Source organism: Rattus rattus, chromosome 9 (genome assembly GCF_011064425.1).
Source record: "Rattus rattus isolate New Zealand chromosome 9, Rrattus_CSIRO_v1, whole genome shotgun sequence".
NCBI lineage: Eukaryota > Metazoa > Chordata > Mammalia > Rodentia > Muridae > Rattus > Rattus rattus.
This window is the reverse complement of record NC_046162.1, coordinates 47,547,947-47,574,787: the sequence shown is the minus strand read 5'-3', so window position 1 is coordinate 47,574,787 and position 26,841 is coordinate 47,547,947. Positions and strand designations below refer to the sequence as shown.

Below are 26,841 nucleotides of genomic sequence, written 5' to 3'. Positions count from 1 at the left end.
AGGTCCTCCCGCCCCCGCCAGGAAATACAAATATCATCCATATTCATATTCCTTCAAGCTTGGCTAATGTTTTAAATCAGTGGTTCTCAACCTTCCTAATGCTGCAACCCTTTAATAACAGTTCCTCATGTGGTGACCCCCGCCCGCCCATAAAATTATTTCATTGACACTTCATAACTGTAATTTTGCTACTGTTATGAATCATAATGTAAATATGTGATATGCAACCCTTCGGGCTCACAGGTTGAGAATCAATGCTTTAAATAATGAGACCAGTGTATGTGTTGCATAGCGCTTAACACAGTAGTCTGGGAAGTCATTCTGAGATCAAAATAAAACCAAAAGTCCATTATAACAGATGGTCAGACTAAAAGTGTTCACAGAATTGAAGCCAATTATTACACACTTAGTACTCTGTCTTTACTCTCTAGCAGGGGCTATGAACAAGAAATAGAGTTCTTGAATTATGTCTCTTTTCCTATACAGTTAGCATATATATATATATTACAATTACTATCTTACTAGAAGTTAGCAAACACGCACTAACAGCCACGAGACAGTATTTAGCTACCATTCTGACGATATGCTACTGGTTACACTAAAATGAGTCCTGGGCCTTAAGCACACATGCAACTTCCCAGCACTGACCTCTGAAAGGAGAGGACTCAGTCCCACCCATCAGAAACCACTCAAGGTCTAGGGATTAAGACCTGTTGATTGGGGTGAAATAAAAGCTCTTTATGTAACAGACTAACAGGGCAGTCCCAAATGATACCAGTCAGGGGGTAAAATTACACGCCAGAATATTTCAATTGTGTTTGAAAGAAGGCCCCCATTGTTTACTAAAATGAGACTTTTATTTGAAACCTCAGCAGATTAATAATTAAACATATGGAAAACCATGCAACTAAGTCATGCCAACCATCCTGCTAACATAACAGGGCTCCTTTAGGAGAAGATGTACTTTTGAAACACCTTCATCGTTTTGTCAAAAGAGCGGTATTCCTACATTTCCCCACATTTAAAGCCAGGACATATGGTTTCTTCTGCTACCAAAAGTCAGATCTTTGGCCTGAATTAGAGCCAATTTAAAGAGATACAACCATGGGATCAGTTTTCACTTCAATATAAACTAGGTTTCAAGAATTAGTTTAGGTAGCAGGTTACATTGTGAATTTCTTTTAAAAATGTTTGTTTTGAGGCAGGATGGGGTGGGGTAGGGTGCCTCATCATAAAGCCTAGCCTAGCCTCAAACTTACTATGTAGCCCAGGCTAGCTTTTAATGCTCTATCTTGCCTCACTCTTCAGTGCTGGGATTACAGATGTGTACAACCACCCAGCTCAAAACAGAGCTTAAGTACTTGATAACTCACAGGAGGTTCAGATGACCCAGCTTGCCTTAATCAAATCCCAACACACTCATTACCCCCAAAACTCCCAGGCTAGGGACATTTACCTGTGTCCCTGAAAGAATGAAATGGGCAAGTCACACCCCACCAGTCTACAGCTGAAGCTTTACAAAGCAAAAACGATGTTATAGGCCAGGAAGCAGAGAAGTACAAGACATCCCACGGCTCAGAGGTTGCTCGATTGTGGGAGCATCTGGCTAGCACGCACAGAGCCCTGATTCCACCCCCAGCAGCTCCGCAAAACTGGGTATACCAGAGTATGTCTTTATCTGAGCTCATAGATGTGAGGGCAGAGCTTTGGCTATTAAGGCTTGGTCTACTGAGAAAAGGGGGGGAAATGCTCTGCAAAGTCCAGCAGGGAACCACTGCTCAGAACTGTTATGGAAGTCCTCTGGCTGGAGAAGCATCTAGCCATCCTCAAGGCAGTGACAGAGAGCAGTGGGTGACTCTACGGAGCCCTGACAGAAAGCGTTAGCTTTCCTGCCTGTGAGTCTACACCGAAACGGATTTATTCCTCAGTTAGGCCTTCCCTATAGTCATTGTAACACAGTGAGCACTTAAGACAGAATGTATGATTACAGCAACAGTGTGGAAACCACGTCCTCCTTGAGCTGTGGAAAAAGCTGGATGGCCCAGATTCCTTCCTGTCTTAAGACTGCTTTTCCTCCCACTCCAGAAAAGGGTGGGTTTGTTTACATGGATACATCTGGCGCGTCGACACAGCTCTTAGAAGTAAGTCCTTCAAGAGGTCGATCTTTACCTTCAGATTCTTCAACAAAGTTCTGATTGTCAGGGTAAGCTGCAAAGAGAAGGACACAGCCTGAGTCCACCGGGCCTGAGGTGTAGCATCTGCCAAGTTAAACAGACCTGGGAGGGAGGCTTAGCCTCGTGAGGACACTCTCAGGGTTGTAAAGGTCTCAATGGCATCATGGTCTAGCCACCCACCTGGAGCTTGTCCCCATAGTGCACCTGCCCATGGCAACCTGGTCCACACGGGAACACAGACACTGAGTGGAAACTGTCAGCTTGCATTCATACTCGGCTGGAATTCTCCTACCCGCTGTATTTTACCCACCCTGGGACCATGCAGGAAACTGTGTTCCCCCAGTCCTTGCCCAACAGCAAAGCTCCCTGGTTCCCTCAACCATGCTTCAGATGACAAGGTGTCAAGTCCCATTACCATCCTGACTGGTCTCTGAACACTCTGGTGTATTTATAGCCCATGTGAACACTGGAGAATACGTGTTCTTTTTCCATGAAAGGAATGCTAACCACGCACGGCTCTTCTTCTACGACTGTGAGGATTTTCTCCAATCATCCTAAAAACCCAGAGGACATGTCTGTTTGTGACTCTAAAGATGAAGAAGGGGTGGGGCGAGCCCTACTTTGACATTTGGAAATGTGAAGAAGAAAAGGCCCATTTAAATGAAAACAGATTGGACTTGGATGAAATCAGAGGAATATTAAAAAGGCAGAATGCCACTGTTGTCACTGCTGCTTGCTAAAAGTAGCAGTTACGTGAGGCATATTGGGGTACGCCTATAATCCCAGCTCTGGAGAGACGAGAGGATCTATCTCTAGGAGTGCAAGGTCAGCATGGTCCAGGCTACACAGTGAGACCCTTGCTCAACAAAACAACAAAGTAGCAGCTATATAGCTCAGGGAGAAGCAGGACACACACACATACATTCACACAGACACACACACATTCTCATTCATTCTCTCTCTCTCTCCCTCTCTCTTTTTCTCTCTCTCTGATGAGCAAGGTAACAAGTTTCAAGCAACTGTCCAAGATGTCAGCAGGCTGGAAAAGCCTAGCTTTGTTCTAATATCCCTGGAAGCCAAAGGAGCGCCCATCATGCTGATGTGGAGTTGAGGGGAAGGAGCCCGCCATGTATTTAGAGTGAAGAATAGAACCCACTTGTGAGGCTTCAGCAGGAGGACCACTTGAATCCTGAACTAGGACCAGCCTGGGCAACCAAGACAGACACACACATACCCCAAACACTATCAAAATGGCACACCACACACACACACACACACACACACACACACACACACCCAAGGGACACATGCACACAGACTCAGGGTACAGTGCCAGCAGCTGCCAACAGTGTGAACCCTATGGAATATAATGCCAGCAGCTATCAAAAGTATGAACAACTGTAGCTGTATAAAAAGTCAGTGAATGAAATACAGAGGAATTTTTATCTTGGAGGAATGGTCATAATTTACCGATGGCGAAAAAGTAAAATTCGATACAACATACCAAAACCCATTGCAAAGATCTAAAAGATGTACACGCACACACACACACACACACACACACACACACACACACACACACACACACACACGCACGCGCGCGCGCACACCCCACCCCCACAGCACACCTCAGATCTAGCAATGCTTTCAGACGTCAGAGCTCAGCAGCACGCGGATTCCTCCCTGCATTACCTTAGGTGTCTTCTCACCTCTTCTTTCACACTGATTTCGTTCTTGAATCTTCTCAGCGATTTCTTGGGCAATCTGACAAGTAGAATCGTACGTGGAGAACCTGCACCAAAGTCAAAGTCGCGTTAAAGTTCTTTAAAAGAAAGTGCTGGCTAGGTGTGGTGTCACGTGCCTTCAATCCTAGCCTTGCAAAGGCGGAGGCAGGAGGATTTCTGTGAGCTCGAGGCCAGCCTAGTCTAAGGGAACACAGTGACAAGGAGATGCTGTTTCAGGGCAGGAGACACAGAGGCAAGATGAGAAGTGACGTGCAAAAAGCACGCTGCGGAGGGGTTGGGGATTTAGCTCAGCGGTAGAGCGTTTGCCTAGCAAGCGCAAGGCCTTGGGTTCGGTCCCCAGCTCCAAAAAAAAGAAAAAAGAAAAAAAAAGCATGCTGTGGAGACAGCAGGAACTGTGGGCAGGCAGCAAAAACACTCTAGCTGACAAAGAAGCCTGGCAGACTCCTAACCCTGCCACGGTTCTCTCAGAACACTGAGTGGCTCTCCACCTGCCACCCAACAGTGTTGGGCTTGGAAAGATTCAAATGAGCTGAATGAGGGGCTGGCTCGGAGGTTAAGAGCACTGCTGCTCTTCCTGTGGCCCTGGGTTCAATTCTCAGGTCCCACGTGGCAATTGAGAATTGTCTCATACCCTCTTCCAGCCTCTGTAAGTTACCAGGCAAACACATGGTGTGCAGACATGCATACGGGCAAAACACTCACATGCTTAAAAGAAATAATCTTTTAAAAATTAAAATTCAGGGTTGGAGAGACGGCTCAGCAGTTAAGAGCACTGATTGCTCTTCTGGAGGTCCTGAGTTGAATTTCCAGCAACCACATGGTGGCTCACAACTATCTTTAATGTGATATGATGCCCTCTTCTGGAAGAGAGTGACAGTGTACTCACATACATAAAATAAATTAATAAATCTCTAGAAAAAAAATTCAAATCAACAACCAATAGCACCCAGAGTGTTCCTTATCACAGCATGTTCATCTCCTGTCTCATCTCGCACGCCACTCTGCTCCTTACAAGCGGGGACTCCTGTGCTCATGTGAATGATGTATTTTCCAGGGCTGTCCATTTCAAAATGTTGAAAACTGCTGTTTGCCCGGATGTCCCAGTTCTACCCATAAGAAGATAAGTAACTTACTTCCCTAAAATATTCCAGTACTAGAAGTAGTAGCCTATAACCTCAGCAGCTTGGGGAAAACTTAGCGATCAGTCCCATACTTCAAAAAGAAAGGGGTGGTGGTGAGTAAGGGCATAGATCAATGTTTAGCTTAGGCAAGGCACTAGACTCAGTCACCAAAGTGTGTACCTCGGGCTGGGGCTATGGCTCCAGGTCCTATACAGAGAACTTTGTGTTGTGAACTCCACAAGCACTTCAGAGGCAATGTTACCCCCTAAGCCTAGACTCACCTATACATCAGTATGAACCATTCAGTATAATCTGGTATAGGCTTATGAAAAAAAGCAGGTGGTTTAAAAAAACTAATAATAATATAGCAGAGTAATAAGAAAAATGATCCTAGCCCCAACTTCCCCATATCTATTGTCTCCACACCGTCACCTATGAAGACAGGAGCTTCAGTCCTGCTCTGTGACAGCACATCAAACATATAAAGCCCTGACCAAGTCACGTCTATTAGGAACGGGACCTAACTTGAGTGCCTATAGAGCCCAGGAAGGAAGAGATCACTGATGAGGCACTCAAACAGGCTGGGCCGCAAGAGGACACTTTGGGCTGACTTCTAAAAAAGTCTAAAGCAGATTTCCCTATAGGAAGGAGAAGCGAAATCTAAACACCGTGGAAAGCACACGGCATAAGCAAAGATGAGAGAAGAAAGCATGCCTGGCATGTTCTGCCACATGGAAGGTACAAAATAGCAGACATCAGTTCTCTGCAGAGCGTGGCACGGGAATCTAGTGAGATCAGGAGAATTTTACCCAAGACACTCCAGCAACTCTTTTGCTGTTAGTCTTGTTTGTCTCAGTGGCTTTCTCATTTGACAGCTGAAAGCTTTCTTGTCTTGCTGGGGACCAAACCCAAGGTCTTGGATGTGGTGAACAATTATTCTACCACTGAGCTCAAATTTGAAATAAGTTATGCACACCCAGACAATGCACTGATGTGCATTAAAAATCATGGTTTTAAGACTACTTAAGGGCATGGAGAAATGCTTCCTGTTTTGTAAAATACAAGCAGGATATAAATTCAAACAATAAATGCATTGGAAAAAAAAGTGAGCACTGATTGTTTCCAAGTGATGAAGATGCTATCTTTTTTCCTTCAGATACTCAGTAGTCTCTAAACTTCTATCAGGGGTGTATATGATTGTCAAAACCTTATGGGAAAATTCAGCAATTGGCTGGGCATGGTGGCAGAGGCCTGTAATGCCACCACTTCGGAGACTGAGGCAAGAGGACCAGGAATTCAAGATCAACCTAAACTCACTGAGACACTGAAAAACAAACAACAAACAATTCAGCAATTGGCCCAAATAGCCTAGATGCCAGGTAACTCTGAGCCTGACCTTGGGATCCACTCTCTTCATATTCAAAACTGTCTGCCATCAAACAATTATAAATTGTACCAGAAACACCAACATAAGGCATATTCTCCAACACAGACTTTATAGAAATGCAGTGTAATAAATTGTTAATCAGGAAGGTCATGACTTTATAGCAATTTGTTCCTTGTATAGATATTTTTCATCATTCTCTCCTTGGGGCTTCTTTGCTAAATAAATGATCCCTATTAGGTATTTTCTACACCACTTCTTACTCACATAAGTCTTCATGCTCCTGATGCAGGAAAGGGTAAATGCCTTATTACAAGTGCAAAATTTCCCTCTCAGAGTCCTACAAGTTTTTTGTGAAGAGCCCATAACACCCGTGCCCAACTAGCTACTAACTGGTGACCATGGAGTGTGAACTTCAGTTTATTCCCTTCATGCAGGGGGATTAATGGGTGAAGGCATGTCCCACCGAAAGGTTATATCGACCTCACTTTTACAGGAGCCCAGGGAAGTCTACGCATGCAGTCAGCCACAATCAGGATAGGCGAGAAGCCCCACAAAAAAGGGGGGCAAATTACTCGATTACTCAAGTCCCAGCTCCCCCAGGTCAGAGTCTCCCCTGGGACCACAGAGTTAGCACCGAGTAGGCAGTACATGGCTGAGTCCCCTCAACAAGGAGGATCCTCGCCCGATCCTCATCCCTAAAGCCGCCAGCCTCAAGCTCAACGATGACCAGGGCTTCTGCCAGTCCCTGGAAGCCAGTTCCACCCGCCAAGTTAATCCCCATACACTGCTGCCATCACCGGCAACTCACCAGGGGTCTGGGGCCATGGTGCAGTCTCCGCCTGCAGCTGGGACACTTCCTGCTCGTAGCAGCTGACTACGGCGGCCCGCGCGGCTCATTCTCCGCAGTTTGGAGGGTGCGCCACCGGAGCCCAGAGTTTGCAAAGTGAAACCTGTTTTATTGACCTCAGAACTACGCCCCCACCACCCAAAGCGCACCCCTAGGGGACAGTGGGTTGCAAGAATCGATTTTTGTTAATTTACATGAATTGCTGGAGGAAAGGAAAATGGTTACATTGCTGAAAAGAATCAAAACATTTTTCCAGGGAATGGAAGCGCTTCAACCCCGGCTCTGCATGCTTTTTTTCTTAATTCAAAACAGCAAAAACAAGCCGGGTGTGATAACTCAAGCCCAGAATTCCAGCACTTGGATGGCTGACGCAGGAAATATACATAGAGGCAACATACATACATACATACATACATACACACACACACTTGCATACTGTACTAAAACGTTTTTAGTGTCTTTTAAAACAATTTTTTTTCTTTTACAAGGAAGTAGCAATTCCATGCTTTTTTTTAAGCAACCTATTCATCACAGGCAATTCTCTGTGCTCAGTTTTTCTGTGTTCAATTATTTTTAATAATCATCATGAGGGGCTTAATTTTATAGTTTAAAAAAAGTCACAAACCTTTACACGGAGAGGAGGAAATTTACCTTGCGTACCCAGTATCAACCACATTTCCAGAATGAATAAAATACATAATAAGGAAGTCCTCCCTACATTTGCAAGAGGGGAAAATCAACTTAAACTCAGTGGGCTGGGTTTCTGCTCTGGCGTAAACCTAGCACGCATGCGTGCGCCAGTTACCATAACGACTAGGAGACGCTGCACCCTGGAGTTGAGGAATCAACCAGCTGAAACTCTCCAGGATGGAAGAACAAATTTTACCCGAGACCGACGTAGCCGAACTGGAGCTTCAGGCTGTGATCGGCTTCAATGGTGAGGCCTAGAGCAACCTTGACTTGGTACTCAGGGACAGTGAGACGCTGACTTGGTAGCGCCTGAGAGGCAGTGGGGATAGTGACAAAAGTCTGGCCAGGCACCACCGCCCCCAGGATTCCCGAGCCTAGGGAATTGGTGTGGGTGTAACAGCTCCATATTCAGAGACCAAATGAGTCTAACTCGGTAGGAGTATGAGTAAGGGTCCCTCTCCCTCTCCTCCCTCTCCCTCTCCCTCTCCCTCTCCCTCTCCCTCTCTCCCTCCCTCTTTCCCTCTCTCCCTCTCTCCCTCCCTCTTTCCCTCTCCCCCTCCCCTCTCCTCTCCCTCTCCCTCTCCCTCTCCCTCTCCCTCTCCTCCCTCTCCTCTTCCTCTTTCCCTCCCCCTCTCCCTCTTTCCCCCCCTAAAGTAGAACTCTCAAAGGTTTAAGACCAGGATGGGAGGGAAGTAGAACATCAAGGGAGAAACCTTGTTAATGCTGGAGGGGCCTTCCTGCTGTGCTCACGCTTTTCTTGTGACTGTCATGGTAAACATTGGGAGAAAAATGCTGTAGTTGGGGGATGTGGTTTGGGGTGTTGTGAAAAGGCAAGGAATTAGATTTTAGGGGGGGAAATCAATTTTTTTAAACGAACGTTGTAATGCCTGAGAGCTTTACAGTAGCAAGGATGTGATACGGAACGATTACTGAGTAAAGGTTTAAGCACTCCGGCCCGGCCTTAGTTCTTGACTCTCCGTTGTACTATGCTGCTCTCATTGAAAGCCAGCGTTTTCTTTATCAGAGCCAGCACTATCTGTAGAGATGGACAAATATTACTGATAAGTGACCCCTGGTGACTGCAAAACAAAAAAAAAAAAATCTGGTGAGCTGGTCAGTGCAAAGACACAAATATTCTGGTGAGCTGGTCAGTGCAAAGACACAAATATTCTGGTGAGCTGGTCAGTGCAAAGACACAGAAGATCTGTAACTGATTTTTTTAAAGTAATTTATTTTATGTGCATTAGTGTTTTGCCCTGCCATGATTGAACCCTGGTCCTGGAAGAACAGCCCATGATCCTAACCACTGAGTGGTCTCTCTAGCCCATACCTGAATTCTTGCTAAAACAGTAAGGAGAGAATTGGAAAAGTGTATCAAAGTTTGGGAGAAAGGTTACTTTTTTTTTTTTTTAAAGATTTTTAAAAAACCCAAAAACCTCTGTATGGGTGTTTTGCTTGCAGTGAACGTCTGTGAACCAGTGCCCAAGGAGGCCAGAAAAGAGCATCAGATCCACTGGGACTAGAGTTACAGACAGGTCTGAGTCCCATGTGAGTGCTAGGAATCAAAGCTGGGTCCTTTGGGAAAGAAGCCAGTGTTCTTAACTGCTGAGTCAACTCTCCAGCTCCTTATTTTATTTTAATTATGTTTATGGGGTAGAGGAATGGACATGTAAGTGCAGGTGCCCATGTGGACCAGAAGAGGGCACCAGATCTGGCCGCAGTGGAGTCACAGGTGCTAGGTGTCCTAGTTCAGGTCCTCTGCAAGAGTAGTGTAGACTCTAGCTGAGACTTCTGAGCCCATGGGGGAAAAGTATTTATTGCAGCTTTGAAAGAAGCCAAGAACAGACTGAATTTACTCTTGAGAAAAGACTCTTTTTGGATTTAAATAGCCTTTAACCGGGGGCAAAGGATTGGGGTGCAGATTATTGCAAGTAGCCAGAACAGGGAGGAAAGGGGGAGACAGAGAGTGAAGCTTCAGGACTCGAAGAACAAGGGGAGGGGGAACAGTGACTGGGCTTGGAGGTCAGAGGCTTTAAACGCCTTAACGGAGCTTAGAGTTTCCATGGAGTGAACCAAATGTTGAAATTAAGCCAGGCCTAGTGACACATGCCTTTAATCCCACCACTTGGGAGGCCGAGGCAGTCAGATCTCTGAGTTCAAGGCCAACCTGGCTACGTACTGAGTTCTAGGACGGACAAAGCAAAAAAAGAAAAAAAAAAAAAAAAAAAGAAATAGAAGTTGAAAGCAAAATTAGGATTCATGATAACTGTTGTATTATTAAACTTGAATTTGAAAACGGCAGTGCATCTATGTAACTGTACTAGGTACTGCACTCCGATGTGCACTTATCATGTAAACAAACCAAATATAATTGTGTCAGATACCAAGACATCAGGCTGCAGCTATTGAGAGTTTGGTCACAGTCAACTGATTTTTCCATTATATCCACAGCTCTTTTTAAAAACAGCAACCACAGCAACAACCGCTCAGGAATCTGCAGGCCAGATTTGTCCCACTGTGTGTTTTGTAAATAAAGTTCTAATGGAACTCAGCCATGTCCTTTGTTTAGGTGCTGTCTGTGGCTATTTTCACACTCCTCTAGCAGAGAGGACTGGCTCCAACACTGACCATATGGTTCAAAGAGTCTAAAATAAACCACGTGGTTTATTTTCTGGCTCTCTATAAAGAGCTAAAGTCCTGAAAAAGATAATGGCAATAATAACAATATTAATAATAATAAATGAATGGCTGTTTGCTCAAAGCCCACAAGTGTCATTAAAACAGTGACATGACTTTAGTTCTCAAATAGGCAAAGGATATATATATATATATATATATATATATATATATATTCCTCTATATAATCCTATATATATAATGTAAGAAGATAAGAATAAGGTGGTTGTGTCTGTGACTTTTAGAAGAATAAATTATACCACCTTTAGGAAAGAGAGTTAGCTTCATGGATAAAGTGACTATGATGCCACGATGAGGACCCTGAGTTTGAGTCTTCCGCAGTCCCGTGAAAAGCAGGGCATGGTAGCATGTATCTGTAACCCCAGAACTGGAGGGCTGGGGTAGGAGATAGGCACAGATCCTCAGAGTCAGCCTAACCAACCAGTATGTCTGAGAGCCCCTAGCTCAGAAAATAAGGTAAAGGGCCATAGAGAAAGATATCCAACATCATCCTCAAGCCTACACAACACACACACACACACACACACACACACACACACACACACACACACACGCACGCACGCACACATGCACGCACTCACACACCACTTCTCCTCTTGAGGACCAAAGCTGTTGCACTGTGGGTATCAAATGCCACATTGTTGGGGCTGGGGATTTAGCTCAGTGGTAGAGCGCTTACCTAGGAAGCGCAAGGCCCTGTTCGGTCCCCAGCTCCGGAAAAAAAAAAAAAAAAAAAAAAAACAAATGCCACATTGTTTCCGCAGCACCATGATCATGGGAGCCTGGGCCCAGCGGCACGGGACCTGCCTTTCTCATTACCACTGCCCACTTTTCAAGTAAATTTTCTACACTTCCTATCAATCCTGTGCTCCTTTCTTGAAATTACTTTTCTGCTATATCTAGCCAGAGTTGACTCTTTTTGTTTGCAGCTAAGAATCTTAATTATGTAACTGAAGGCATGTACACCTGTCTTAAGACACTTTTCTATTGCTGTGAACAAGGCAATTTATATAAGAAAGCATTTAACTCGGGGCTTGCTTAACATGTCAGAGGGTGAGTCCATGGCTGGCAGCAAACAGGCAGGCATGGTGCTGGAACAATATCTAAGAATGTATATCTTATCCATATGCAGTAGACATAGAGACTGTTTTGGTGTAGGCTCTTGAACCTCAAAGCCAACCCTCAGAGATACGTCTTCAACAAGGCCAACCTCCTAAATGTTATAAAAACTGTCATACTAACTAGGGACCAAGCATTCATATGAGCCCGTGCAGGCCATTCCCATTCAAACCGCCACATTCTACTCTTTAGCCCCAATAGACTTGGTTACCATATCGTGATGCAAATGCATCTCAGATAACTCCCACAGTCTCCACAGTCTTTCACAGCCTCGATACTGTCTAAAAGTCCAAAGTCTCTTCTGAGTCTGGAGGCGACCTCTTAGCTGTAACCTCCCAGAAAACCAAAAGCAAATCGCATATGCCAACATACAATAACACAGAATATACATTACCGTAATTCCAGAACTGAGGAAAGAGTGGCATGGCGAGAAAAAAAGCAAAGGGAAACCCAAACCCTGGAGGACAAACTCCAGTTTCTGTAAGTCTATGTTTACTGTCAAAGGACTTAGTGGTTCCCAAGTTTCCTAATGCTGTGATCCTTTAATACAGTTCTTCATGTTGTGGCGACTGCCCCAACCATAAAATTATTTTGTTGCTACTTCATAACTGTAATTTTTGTGAATTATAATGTAAGTATCTGCGTTTTCCCATGTTCTTAGGTGACCCTGTGAAAGGGTCATTCAACACCCTGCCCCACTAGGTGTCTTAAGCCATAGGTTGAGACTGGCTGGCTTAGATGGCTTTTAGGATCTCCAACTCCTTCCAGCTTGGTTGATGCCACTAGATCTCTCTGTTGGTCCACACCCTGTTTGTAGCTCTCCTCCGTAGACATACCATGATTCTGGACTCTCTAACATCTCCTGGGGTCCCCCATGTAATCCAGGGATCATTTCACAGCTAGCATCACACTATGGCCTCTCCAGGCCACCAGGAAAGGACACCCCTGCCACATCCCAAACCTCAGAGGATTTCCTTAACTGCCAGGAGATTCCAAAACCCTTCACTTCTGTAGTCACCCTAACAAAGCCAGAACCAGGTGGCTAAAGCTGTTGGAGTCCCCTTCTTGCATCCATTTGCTTTGACTTGTTGATGCTTTCCTTGTGCAAGTTGCAAGATTAGTTGGGTAGGGCATTCCCTGAAGGTCTTACTCCCTCTATTCCATATAGCATCCAGCATAAGACTTGGCTCCAACATTACTCTTCCTGGTTCTCTTTCTCTCCTCGAATATACATCATGGATTTCTTTCTATCCCACTTTCTCTTTTTCATAATGGATCTGTCTAAGAGTGGTCACATGACATAGTCAGTACTAAATTGTCTTGAAATCTCCTATGTCGGTTGACTTTAATCCAAAAATCGTGGACTTCGTCTCTGAGAGATCCTTAGGACAAGGGCAAAAATGAAGCAATGTTCTTTGCCAGAATATCACAAAAATGGCCTCTAGTTCATTCACTGATGCTACTCACTTTTGAAACCTCTTGAGTTGGGCCTCCATGATTCACATTGCATTTAGCGCCAATGTCTACCATGCTCCTCCTAGGATGACCATTCAGCCCTACTTACAGCAATTCAACCTCTACCCTTAAGCCGAAGTCCCGAAGTCCACATTGCACTAACAAGAAGCATGAACCAGCCTCCTACAGCAACTCGACACTCTCTGATACTAATTTCTAATGCTATGAGGAGATACCATTCACAGGTTATTTCTCCGCTGGTGAAATGAGCCAATTCAAGCCAGACTAGAATATATTAAAGGCAGGCTTACTGGAAAGCTGCTCTTGGGCAAGTCCCTAAGGATTAAAGCCAGGGGAGTCACCATGGGGAGGGGAGAGGGGGAGAAAGGATAGTTGCTCACAGAGAGAGAGAAGAGGAGAAGGGAGAGTGAAAGAGGGGAGATCAAAATGTCTGGATTATATAGAGAGGCGCTTCTGGGGGGATGGGCAACCCAGCCCCTGGGCTGGAAAGTTGAGGGTTAGGGGCAGGGTATGCCAGCCAGGTAGGGACTGAAGGATGCTGGGAGAACCTAGAAGCCAGGTCTACTTTGATATGTAAAATATGCACCTCAGTCCAAAACCAAACAACTTGGGGTTGGGGATTTAGCTCAGTGGTAGAGCGCTTGCCTAGGAAGCGCAAGGCCCTGGGTTCAGTCCCCAGCTCCAAAAAAAAGAACCAAAAAAAAAAAAAAAACCAAACAACTTTGACCAAGGCAATTTTTTTTTTAATCTTTATTAACTTGAGTATTTCTTATTTACATTTCGATTGTTATTCCCCTTCCCAGTTTCTGGGCCAACATCCCCCTAACCCCTCCTCCTCCCCTTCTATATGGGCTTCCCCTCCCCATCCTCCCCTCCCCCCACCCCCGCCCCGACCAAGGCAATTTATAAAAGAAAGCATTTAACTGGGGCGTGCTTACAGTTTCAGAAGGTGAGTCCATGACTATCATGGTGGGGACAATGGCAGGAGGCAGGCTGGCAGGACACTGATGAAGTCGCCGAGGGCTTCTATCTTATCCACAGGCAGTAGGCAGAGAAAGAAAGACTGTGCCTGGTGTTGGATTTGGAAGTCTTGAACCCCACCCAGTAACATCCCACCCCTGCCTCCATCAAGGCCACACATGCTGATCCTTCCTAAACAGTCCAGCGGACTAGGAGCCAAGCATTCAAGTGTGAGCCTCCGGGAATCATAAATCAGATCACCACGCACCCCAACCCCCACCCCATTCCCCAACCCCAAACCCAATTCCAACCCAAAACCAATCCAATCCCCAAAGCAACACCTACCCAAACACTAACTCCAACCCTAACCCCAACCTTAACCCCAATCTTTACCCCAACCTACCCCTAACCCCCAAATAGAAGCTTGTCTTTTGACATGCTTACTGGCTTTCAAGGCCTTGTGTTATAAACCGCCCTTTCATATTCCTTGTTCATGTTGTTGTTGTTGGAAAATTTGTTTTTCTTCTTGCTTTGTGGAAGCTCTTTGCATATTAACCAAGAACCTCCTTTAATCTGTGTGTGCTACGAATCCCTTCTGATTTGGGCTTTTCTTTTCATTTTGCCTTTTGTAGCAAGAAATTCAGTTTTAAACACAATTGGATAATAATCAATCAACCTGACTGGTTTTTGTTCCTGGTTAAAAAGCCATTTCCCACACCCATGCAAACATTGGGTCCTGTTTCTCATGTTTAGATCTTTGATCCACCTGGAACGTGTTCTTCCTGTGAAGGGGGAAGCAACGATCTTATTTTACTCTTGCCATATGGACAGCCATATGAATGTTTATAAAGAGCCCCAAATTAGGAAAAAAATTAGATAGTCTTAGGAGGAATAGGTGAAAAACACTAAATTTACTTTCCTAAGAACTTCCGTAAAGAAGGAGCTGGGTATGGTGGCCCACACTTTCAATCCCTGGGGAGGCAGAGGCAACTGCCTCTCAGGGGCAGCCTGATCTACATACCAAGTTCCAGCCCACGGAGAGCTACATTGTAGGACTCTGCCCCACTCCAAAAAAAAAAAAAAGGAAGGAAAGAAGGATGGGTCTCACTGTAGCCAATAAATTCTTCCAATTGCCATGTGTCAAAGACCTTTTAAAATCCAAGAAAACCATGTATGGTGCTTTCTTTTTTTTTTTTTTTAATGGGGAACAAAACAGCGATCAGAAAGGCTTTTTGGGTTTTGGTTTTTCTTTGACACAGGTTCTCACTTTGTATCCCTGGCCATCCTGGAAATCACTGTGTAGACCAAGCTAGCCTCCAACTCACAGAAATCAGCCTGCTTCCCTCCTCCTCCCCAATGCTCCTAACAAAAACAAGTGCTATCAAGTAGATCTTCAAAAAAGGTTTTTAAATACACTAATGAATGTAATATGAGATTTGTATAAAGAAGACACAAGTAGGGAACAAGTAGTAAAACATACTCTCTTTTCAGAAAAGAATCGTAATACAGCATCCTAAAATTAAAATAACATAAGTCAAGAATGACTTAGTACCTTTCTAGAGCACGCCAGCTGTCTTCAGGGTTTACACTGTAAGGTAACCGTGACGAATGAGCAGGGGTCGGGGTGTAGCTCAGGAGTTGGGGTATAGCTCAGGAGTCGGGGTGTAGCTCAGGGGTCGGGGTGTAGCTCAGGGGTCGGGGTGTAGGGGGTCAGGGTGTAGCTCAGGGGTTGGGCACTTACCCAGTGTACACAAGGTCCTGGGGTTTGCTCCTCAGCACATCGCAAAGGAAAATAAAAAGAGTTTAAAAAAAAAAAAAAAAACTTCTCTAAGATGAACAACACGAGATGACTACTTCCTATTAAGACTGACTTAAAAGAGTTATCCTTGTTCTTGGCAAATATTTGCAGGGAAGGAGCTCCCTAAGAAAGATGCCTCACTGTGGGAGGCCCTGGGCTTCTTTAAAGAAGCTGCCATGGTTTACAATAGTGGGTTACAATAGTTGTTTGCTTTTCCCTGAGTCTTTTTGCAACATACTTGAGTAGCAATAGATATTCTCTTAATCTGTTTTATATTTTAATATATATGTTATAAATAAATAATATGTTACAATAACATAATATTCATATGTCATTATCTAACAATACAAAAATATTTAATATATTTTAAATAAATGTAAAATGTGCATGGAAGTATTGTGAAGTAATTCCCACAACCAAGATAATAATTAGCATCATTAACGCTTTGCACATCTGGGTGTGTTGTGCCGAAAATACCAAAGATCGACAGTGGTATTAAGCAGACACTGACACTGCAGCAGCATCACTGTCTTAAGTTTTCTGTCACTGCGATAGCGACACCATGAGGTAACGTGGGGAGGAAAGGGTTTATTCGGCTTACACAGACATCCTGATCACAATCCATCACTGAGAGAGGCCAAGGCAGGAACTGGAGAAGAGCTAGAGAAGCAGGCAAGAAGCTGGAGGCAGGAGCTGGAAAGCAGAGACCATGGAGAAACGCTGCTTACTGGCTTGCTCCCCATGACTCTTACACTCTGCCTTCTTGTACCACCAAGGACCACCTGAGCAGGGCTGGCACATCCCACAGTGCCCCGGGCCTTCCCACATCAGCCACTAAGCAAGTCTACCTTACAGATTTGTCCATATGTAGTCTGACAGAGGCATTTTCACATTTGAGGTTCCTCTCCCCAGTTAGCTATAGCTGTGTCAAGATGACAAAAACTCACCTAGTTCACTAACAGTAGTTCCTGTGCTATATACCGGGTCTCTAGAACTTTCTTATCTCACAAAATGGGACCTTTGGACCCTTGGACCCTTATCTTCCCATTTCCTCCACCCCCAGTAACCATTGCCCTACTCTCTGTTTCTATGAGCTCAGCCTTGTAAGGTTCCATTTCGTATTTCTTTTCCTATGCCTGACTTACTCCACTTGGTAGGACGTGCTCTAGAGTTTATTAAAACCTGAGCAGAGAAACTGAGCACACATTTTTCAAAAGGCATGCAAATGGCCCTTAGGCATATGACCAGATGCTCCACACCCCTTCATAAGGGAAATGCAAATCAAACTACAGTAAGATATACAGTAAGAAGATACAGTAAGAAGATACAGTAACTTCAGGGTGGTTAGCATGGCCACTGCAAAAAGCACAAAAGACACCACGTATTAGTGAGGATGTTGAAAAAGGAGAACCTCTGTATACCATTCTGAGAATATAAATTGGCCCAGCCATTATGGAAAACAGTATGGTGGTTCCTCTGAAAGAGGGGTGGGAGGAGAATAGAAGAAAAGAAAACAATGCTACTATATGGTCCAGCAATCCCACTTCTAGGCTTGCCTTAGAGTTATCATTGTTGTGACAGAACACCATGACAAAAAAGAAACTTGGGGAGAAAAAGGTTTATTTCCTTCCACATCATTGTTCACTGTCAAAGGAAGGCAGGACAGGAACTCAAAACGGGGCAGGAACCTGGAAGCAGGAACTGATGCAGAGGCCATGGAGGGGTGCTTCTTACTGGCTTGCTCCTATGGCTTGATCATCCTGCTTTCTTACAGAACCCAGGACCACCCCCAAAATGGGCTGGACCCTCCCCCATCAGTCACTAACTGAGAAAATGTTCTACAGGCTCGCCTATAGCTGGATATCGTGGAGGTATTTTTCTCTCAGATTGCAGCTTGTGCCAAGTTGACATAAAACGATTCCAGTACAAGCTAAATTACCCCCAAAATAAGTGAAACCAACATTTTGAGGTAGTATCTAAACCAGCATGTTCACTGCAGTGTTTGTGTACAATAGCCAAGATATAGAAAGGATAAAGAAATTCCGAGATGCACATAGGCATACTGTAATGCTATTCAGCCCTTTAAAAGATGGCCATCATACCATTTGCAGAACGATGAATGAGCCCAGAGGGGATGTTGCTAAGTGAAATAAGCAAAACTTTTGTCTTTAAATGTTTGCCATAAGAACTCACACGCTCCCTGTGTCTATAGGTACCCCCCGCAACAAGCTGCCCTATACATGTTGCATGTAATTTTATAGTCATGCTTGCTCCTTGCCTGGTGCTGCAGCCCGAGCTATGCTCCAAGATCAGCCGCCCCCAGGCCTCATATGGGCATCTGTGTTTCTCTCCCCAAAGCCTGGCTGACAAGCCGCCTCTCTATCTCATCCCTTCCTCTTCCTCCTGGGACCCGGAAGTCATACAAAGTTTTCCTTCGCCCAACTATTAGCTTCCGCTTTCTTCATTGACACAATCAAGAACCATTTAGGGAAGCAACAACTTCACCCACATATACATCCACACTTCTCAGGATTAGAGAACCTACTGTAGGGCTTTGCTGTCCAAATGGAGGTTTCCAGATATCAGCATCCCTTGTAAGCTAGTTGGAAATGAATGGAATGGAATCCTACCTCACCCCAAACTTGAAACTGGGATCATTTTAACCAGCCCCCTGGGCAGCTTTATGCACATCAGAGTCTGAGAAGAATTGTGCTACACCAGCTTTCCTTGTCCATGAAATACAATTACCTATTATTCCATACTTGTTTAAGTTGAATTAACGTTTATTTTAAAAGCGTTGTCTTTTGTACGGTGATTAAAAAAAAACAACAAAAACAAACTAACAACCACATCTGCACCTGGCTATAGTTATTTTTAATCTCTCTTTTAGGACACGTTCCCAATGGTCTCAAATGCCATCCTGACCAGGAGCACCTGGTCTATCCCCTGGGTTGCACTGTCCTCATCCAGGCAATAAATACCAATGAGCAGAATTTCCTACATGGCCATGGTAACAATGTCTCCTGTGTGACCATCTCCAAGGAAGGAGACTATGTTGCCTCCGGACAAGTCACATTCATGGGTTTCAAGGTGAGTAACATGGAAACCACTCACTGGGAGTTTACTTAGCCGTGCCTCCCTGGAAGAGCTGCCTGTCTTCGGGTTCCCGGCTCTGTGCTCTCAGATGCCCTCCCTTCATCCCGTGCCTTCTCTCAGCGTCAGCCCACCAAGCTGCCCCTGAAAGACTCTGGTATCTCTGTACTAGATGCTGCAGCTCGTGACTGCAAATGCTGAGCTGAAATCTACTTCTGTTCCGTTGCTGTCTGCCATGTTCATACCACATGGTCCAATGCAGGGAAGTTGCATTACTGAGTATTTCTCACCAAGAGAGGTAGCCATCCCTTCAGCTTCTGCTAAAGCCTGTCTCTGATCTGACAGTGTGTTCTTGCCCCTCAGGCAGACATCATTCTGTGGGACTTTAAGAAGAGGGAGCTGATCGCTCGACTGTCACTCCACAAGGGCAAAATCGAAGCCCTGGCTTTTTCCCCCAATGATTTGTACTTGGTTTCACTTGGTGGCCCAGATGATGGAAGGTAAACGAATTCTTTTTTTTTTTTCTTTTTTCTTTTTTCTTTTTTTTCGGAGTTGGGGACCGAACCCAGGGCCTTGCGCTTCCTAGGCAAGTGCTCTACCACTGAGCTAAATCCCCAACCCCGGTAAACGAATTCTTACATGATTCTTTCTCCTCTTCTTCCTCTTCCTCTTCTGGAAAAGTTGTTGGGTTTTCTGTTTGTTTGTTTGTCTGTTCTTTTTTTTTTTTTTTAAGACACTGTTTCTCTGTATAGCTCTGGCTGTCCTGGAACTCACTCTGTAGAGCAGGCTGGCCCCAGACACAGTGATCCACCTGCCACCAGACTTACATGTCTTCTAGCAGGTGTTACAGACAACAGGTATCTTGGCCCTTTCCAGGTCCTCTGTTGGTCTACGCACATCTGAGCACGCTACAGACAGCCTGGTTTGATTGGTCTGTGCTCCAGGAGTCGTGGATGATGTTGTGTGTACCTATATTCAAAGACCGTTGCTGTCAAAGACATCATGACGAGAGTCACTATCAAAGACAAAGGTGCTTCGAGTACCTATTATGTGACAAGTGTGTGCTGAGAACTTTAACTGCAATAGCCCATTTGAGCCTCATACCTGCCCGTTAGAATGGAAGCGGCAATGCCCAGTGACAGCTGAACAACTGAAGTCAGTGGTTGTAAGCAGCAGCACTGGGACACAGAGTGTGACTCCAGAGGGGATATTTTCACCTCACCCGACAAGTCACGGCCTTTGCCCTTTGATGAACTCAGTAATATTTGACAGAGAACATACATAAAGAGAAACTGGAAAAAAATATACACACCTAAAAGTGTCATTCTCTGGCCAGCCTGGGCTGTATAGAAGAAGATAGCATTATATTTCGAAGGACAATCCGTGAAAATTGTACTCCTATTTAAGTGTTAGGGAGCGTAGGTGGTATTGGAGAACACATGATTTGTGTAGAATCCATCAGGTTTATTTTCACAGACGCGGAGTATCTTGGCCCTCCTAAGGTCCTCTGTTGGTCTGCCCACATCTGAGTGTGCTGTTATGCATGAAAAGCCCATGAAAAAAATGGCTCAGACATCAGCATCCCTTGTAAACTAGTTGGACAAGGTCCTCAGCTCTGGCTACACATGGATATTAATACCTTGAAATACTTTTATGGATACCATAGTTTTCTTATTTAAACTTCACAAGTGTACAATGATACATAGTTCCATGTCCTCTTAATGCACAGAAATTTTTTTCATGATTTTTGCTACTTTGGTCATCATTTGTAAGTGCTCCCACCATCTCTGGGCCATGCCCCTTTTGACTCATATGAAATATAGTCAGAAATTTTCTGTTGGTGTCATTACCTCTGTGAAATGCAGCTGTTCTCAGCCACGTGTGCACACCAAATCACTTGGAGAGATTTTAGAAGTCCCAGTGCCTGAGGTCCAGGCATGGAGTGTCCTGGAGACTGGCCATTAGGCCGCCTTACCTCCATTCTCTGCTAGGAGCCTTGTCTGGGAAAAACTCTCACCTCTAGAAAACCTGCTAACCCCTTGTCACTTTGACCTTGATTCAGACTATCTAAAATTTGCTTACAGAAAGTTAGTGCTCGAGGGACCCAGTGGATAAACTTTTGCTGGGCCGGGAAAATGCCATATCACCATTTTTGATTGGTCACTGTGGCGAGGAAGGCAGGGTTCTGGCAGCTAGCTTCAGACAGTTGGTCTAATTTTGAAGCTGCGGCAGGGGTCCAGTCCACCCAATCCTCCTGGTTTAAGGCTAGAGGGAAGATGAAAAGTACAGTAGAGAGTGGTGAACATTCTATGGTTTGCCTTTCTGCATACAAATTTCAAGGTAAATTAAAAAGTAAACTAATAAATAATATATTATTTTTGTATAAATATTATCATACTCTTTCTGTTGTAGTGCAGCTTTTTCTTAGTTACCTTTCTTTTTTTAAAGATTTATTTAATTCATTTATATGAGTGTATACACTTTAACTGTCATATACATCAGAAGAGGTCATTGGATCCCAGATGGTTGTGAGCCACCATGTGGTTGCTGGGAATTGAACTCAGGACCACTGGAAGAGCAATCAGTGCTCTTAACTGCTGAGCCATCTCTCCAGCCCTCTTAGTTATGTTTCTATTGCTGTGATAAAGTCCCTTGGCCAAGGCAACTTATAAAGGAGTGTTTAATTTGGTGTGTACAGTTTTAAAGGGTTAGAGTCCATGACCATCATGGCAGGAAGTATGACAGCCAGCAGACAGGAGCAATAGCTAAGAGCTCACTTCTTAAGACACAAACACAAGGCTAAGAGAGACACTGGAAATGGTTTGAGTCTTTTAAAACCTCAAAGGCTGCCTACGGTAACATACTTCCTCTAATAAGGCCACACCTCCTATTCCTTCCAAAACAGTTCCACCAAGCCTGGGTCGAGGGGGGGAGCAGTATTCAATATAGGAGCCTATGGGGGCCATCCTCATCCAAACCACCATGAGTTCTCATTCAGAGCATCTATGTGTATCTATTCTTTGCTGTGGAGTTACAGTATACACGTGTGCCACAAATTCAAACTGGTGAATTTATGCCCTATGCAGGTATGCTCCATTTATTTAAAAAATGTACACTTATTTCTAAACAAAGCTACATTTGGCTAACATTGATAAGAAACTGTGTTGCCATACGATGGAAAAAAAGAATCTACAATTCAAAAATGTAAGCCTCCCTACATCTTTCCTCTCATCCCATCTCAACCATAAAAGGGTTCTATTGGCTGAAGACTCTTTAATGATATCACTTATTAACCTTTTTTTCAGGTAGGCAATGAAATGATGGATTTCATTCCCTAACTTAAAAAAACGCTGAAGGTTGAGCCCAGGGCCTGGAACATGCTAAGAGCATGTTCTAGCACTCACCTACACCTTCAGCTCCTATGGCCACTTTCAAGGCATTATTGATTATATAATTATTAGTGATTTATAGTGCAATATACATATGCATATACACTTCCACACAAAGCTTTTGTGTGGAAATATATTTGTGTTTCTTTTGAGCATGACACATTTGGGCTTTGCTTTGTTAAGATGGGATCCATGTTGCCTAGGCTAGCCTCAAACTTGGTATGTAGCCAGTGGGGATGGCCTTGAACTCCTGGGACCTGTGTCAACCTCTCAAGGTGTTAGAATTAAAGAAGAAGGCACCTCCTCTTAGTCGCTTTGCCTTCTGGATCACCACCAGTTTAACATTGAAAGTGGTTACTTGGGGTTGGGGATTTAGCTCAGCGGTAGAACGCTTGCCTAGCGAGCGCAAGGTCCTGGGTTCGGTTCCCAGCTCCGAAAAAGAGAAAAAAAGAAAGTGGTTACTTCACAGTTTTTCCACATGACATTGCATCTATCTGTTCCCATTATGAAAAGGAACCAATAGCCTTCATGTCACTTCCTTCTGCCCATTGCTGACGATCTGTTGTTACACCTGGACTTCCAGTTGTATCGGAAGAAAATCGGGACATGTATGCAGGCCTACTTTCTTTTACACCGACAAAGGCCTGTAAAAATGTGCTTTTTTTTCTCTCTTTAAATATTTTGATTCAGATACATAATTCCCCTCTTTTCACCATGAGGTTCCACAAATTGAACTCAGGTCACTGGGAGGCTTGGCAGCAAGCCCCTTACTCTCTCAGCCATCTCACGTTTGATGGTTGTGTGTCTGGGGGAAGAAAGTTTTGCTCTGTCTTTTTGTTTGTTTGTTTTGAAGGGCCAGCAGAGGCAAGAAGAACCTGTCTGGGATCCCATGGAGTAAGTTACAGGAGGTTGCGAGACACCCGATATGGGTGCTGGGAACCAACCTGTAGTCCTTTGGGAGCACAGCAAGTGCTTTTAACCACTGAGCCATATCTCCAGCCCCAAGGAAAAATTTCACACGAGATGGAAGCTTGCACATCTGAAATGCCTTGATAGAATGGGTTCACTGGCTTCCAGCCCCAGAATCATTTTTCTCAACGCTTTTAAAGCATCCCACGTTAGTCTTCTAGTAAAGCACTGTGATTGATTGAGCAGATGCTTGGGGGTGGCTGAAGGGGGGAAGGTTTGGTGAGGGTGGGGGGACGTCAAGGGCAATGTTTGTGTTCCCTCACTAGTAGCATTTCATTTTGTTCTTTTTCTTCCTAGAAGCAGGAAAACAGTTGTTAACTTTGAAAGTCTGATGTCCCCTGCTGGTGTTTCTTCCCCTTCTTGTTTGGCAGTGTGGTGGTTTGGAGCATAGCCAAGAGAGATGCCATTTGCGGCAGCCCTGCAGCAGGCCTCAACGTCGGCAACGCCACCAGCGTGGTCTTCTCCAGGTGCCGAGATGAGATGTTTGTCACTGCTGGAAAGTAAGTCTGCACAGCGAGAAGGCCAGACTCATAGATGACCGTGTCACCTGCACAGAAAACAACACCCTTGTGATGCCAGGGTGTGGGGACGGGAGGGAGGGATAGGTCTTGAACAAATCCCTCACTTTGTAATTTTTGTAAGCACTGGAAAACCCTTTCAGCCAGACGTGTTCTTAAAGTAAGTTCCTTGGAAAAATGTTGTTGAGGAAAGACTATGTTGAATGGCTAAAAACTCTTCCTTAAAAAATACTGTTACATGTATTTACATACTGTGTGCATGCGTGCCCATGCATGTACCACAGTAAGCATATGGAGGTCAAAGGACAACTTTCTGGAGTTGGTTGTTCACTTCCACGATATAGGTCCTCAGGATCGAACTCAGGCTTGGCAGCAAGCTCCTTCACCCACTTAGTCACCTCACCAGCCATGAACTTTCCTCAGGATTCTTTTTGCCACTGAAAAGACACGATTCCCAATCTGTGCTCGCCAAGTCATTTGCACAATTGCTCGGATTCCCTTTCCGGTTGGTATTTCTTGCCACCTGCTCTTGATTTGGGTCTCATGTCATGATATTTTGCAAAAGAACCCTGCCAGGATACTTCAAACGTTTAAGTTATTAGCCAGAGGACATGACTTGGGTAGGGACACCCGCAGCCAGCTTCTGGTGAGTGACTTGAACACTGAACAGAACCTGCATCTGTGCCAATTAATTCAGAAGTTGGCGATCAGAGCCCTGCTTGGTGTCCTGAAGGGAAGGTGAAACAGACGTAAAAGTGTCCTTTCCCACATCACCCACAGACTTAAAGAGAAGAAATGGTAAACTGTAAGGCAGAAGGACAAGCTCGGTGAAACTATCTTTGCGATTTCTCTCTCATCTCTCATCCATGAAAGGTACAGACTTGGTTCCTTCCCCAGCCAGAGAGCGGAATTTGTGCTGCTCTGCCTCTGTAATGTCTCCATGCCCCACCTTGGAATACACACGCTGCATTTATTCCAGCCTGAGTGAGGAAGGGCTCACAGAGAGGCAGTAAATTCCTTGGCAGCCATGAAAGCCCTCCCCTGTCAGGCAAATCAGGTCCGGACCCTACCCTGCTCTGTCTGTCCAGACTGAAGATCTTCAGCTCCTGCCCTCACCTCCCTCCATTTTGGTCCTCAGAGCAGACTGACTCTTTGTTTTGCTGGATCTGGGTTCTTTGATTCCTGAGCAGCTGAAGGCATTAATCTTTTCTAACGTCTGTGGGCAACGTTTTTCCAAATTCATGCCAGAAGTTTTATGGGAAACAATCTTTTTTTGGTTCATCTGTATTCCAAGTTGGCTTCAGTTTCTTATTGACACCAGTGCTGGGAATGTCCACATTCCTAAGTAAGATTTCTGTCGTGATGCCAGAATACCTGGCTTCTCTACCACGGTCATGGTTTTGTGTATTCTGCTATACAGTCCCCCTGAGACAGCCCAAGTGTTCGTGTTTCAGCATTCATATGATATCTATCAGTATGACCATGGGCCAGTACTGTGCAAGAGCAATCTCTCTCTCTCTCTCTCTCTCTCTCTCTCTCTCTCTCTCTCTCTCTGTGTCTGTCTGTCTGTCTCTCTCTCTCTGTCTCTCACTCTGTCTCTGTCTCTCTCTCCACTTTGAAAAAATACATTGAAATATTCCTTGAGCATTTACTATGTCTACAAAAAATTTTTAAAAAGTTGACAAATTCTAATTAACACCTTCTGATCTGAGATGTTGGCAGAACTCTTTACAGTGTTTTCTTTTTAAAAATAATACTTTTGCTAAATCTTGAGAATTTCGCACAGCGTATTTTGATTATGTTCACCTTGGCATTGCAATTATTATTGTAGAATTATTAATTCAGATGAACTCAGCATACAGTGGTGAAGCACCAGCCATATATTTAGTGCTGCATTAACTACCAACTTAAACTTGCACTCATTTAGACTCACATCTCTTTCCTTGGAGACAGGAATCTCCAAATTAAAATATCCCTCATTGAGCAAGGTGCATGTCTGCGATCCCAGCACTTGGGAAGCAAAGGCAAGCATTTTAAGGCCAGCCTTAGTTACACAGTCAATTTTGAGGCCAGCCTGGGCTACATGAGATCCTGCTTCTGAAAGAAAAAAAGAAGATATCACCCTTTTAAATGTTTCTACACAAATGAACTCCTATTTCTCCCAACTGAGACTTGGTGTCCCGAGCAAGCATCTTCCACTTGCCCTCTCCCACCCAAGCCTCTGGTACATTCCATTTAGATTCCACAAGAGTGAGATCAGGCAGTATTTGTCTTTCTATGACTGGTTTACTCCAGCTAGCATGGTGTTCTCCAGATGTCCACCTTTCTTAAGGACGAACAGTTTTCCTTGGTATATATGCACACTCGTCATCTGCTCGTCTATTGATGGACACTCAGTGAGTATATCCCACGATGACTACCGTTCATAACAATATACAGACACAGCATATGCTGCTGGGCATGGGTTTCAAGTGTTCTTACTAGGAAGAGATAAGTAAGGTAACACACACACTTAGCAGTTTAATTTAACCATTCCACCGTGTGTTCATGTATGACAACATTATGCTGTATGTCTTAAGTATATGCAACTTTACTTTATAATAAGAGGACTTTTTTAAATATGAAGAGCCCTGGTTTGTTCAACATTTTATTTGCATGACTAATTTATGAATTTATCTTTGAGACGGGGCCACATTAGGTAGCCCTGGCTGTCCTGGAACTTACTATGTAGACCAGGCTGACCTCAGACTCAGAGATCTGCCTACCTCAGTGTCCTGCATGCTGAGAGTCAAGGATGTACCACGCCTGGCTTGTTTGCTTGATCATATACCTGCTTCCTTTCAGCACAGTAGGAAGAG

At 44.5% G+C, this 26,841-nt stretch overlaps 2 protein-coding genes across 2 annotated transcripts in view; one reads left to right on the top strand and one right to left on the bottom strand.

Moving 5' to 3' along the window:
- Positions 1–7,340, bottom strand: part of Stx8 (syntaxin 8) — a 233,929-nt gene extending 226,589 nt beyond the window's left edge. Inside the window, exons 1-3 of the mRNA XM_032911651.1 lie at positions 7,236–7,340; positions 3,867–3,966; positions 2,114–2,208 (exon numbers count right to left, since the gene is read on the bottom strand). Of these exons, the coding sequence (XP_032767542.1) occupies positions 2,114–2,208; positions 3,867–3,966; positions 7,236–7,324 (284 nt within the window). The 5' untranslated portion in view covers positions 7,325–7,340. The remainder of the gene's footprint in view (positions 1–2,113; positions 2,209–3,866; positions 3,967–7,235) is intronic.
- A 694-nt stretch (positions 7,341–8,034) lies between these two features.
- Cfap52 (cilia and flagella associated protein 52) overlaps positions 8,035–26,841 on the top strand; it is a 40,142-nt gene continuing 21,335 nt past the window's right edge. Inside the window, exons 1-4 of the mRNA XM_032913739.1 lie at positions 8,035–8,211; positions 18,905–19,104; positions 19,471–19,607; positions 23,837–23,965. Coding sequence (XP_032769630.1) covers positions 8,142–8,211; positions 18,905–19,104; positions 19,471–19,607; positions 23,837–23,965 — 536 coding nt within the window. The 5' untranslated portion in view covers positions 8,035–8,141. The remainder of the gene's footprint in view (positions 8,212–18,904; positions 19,105–19,470; positions 19,608–23,836; positions 23,966–26,841) is intronic.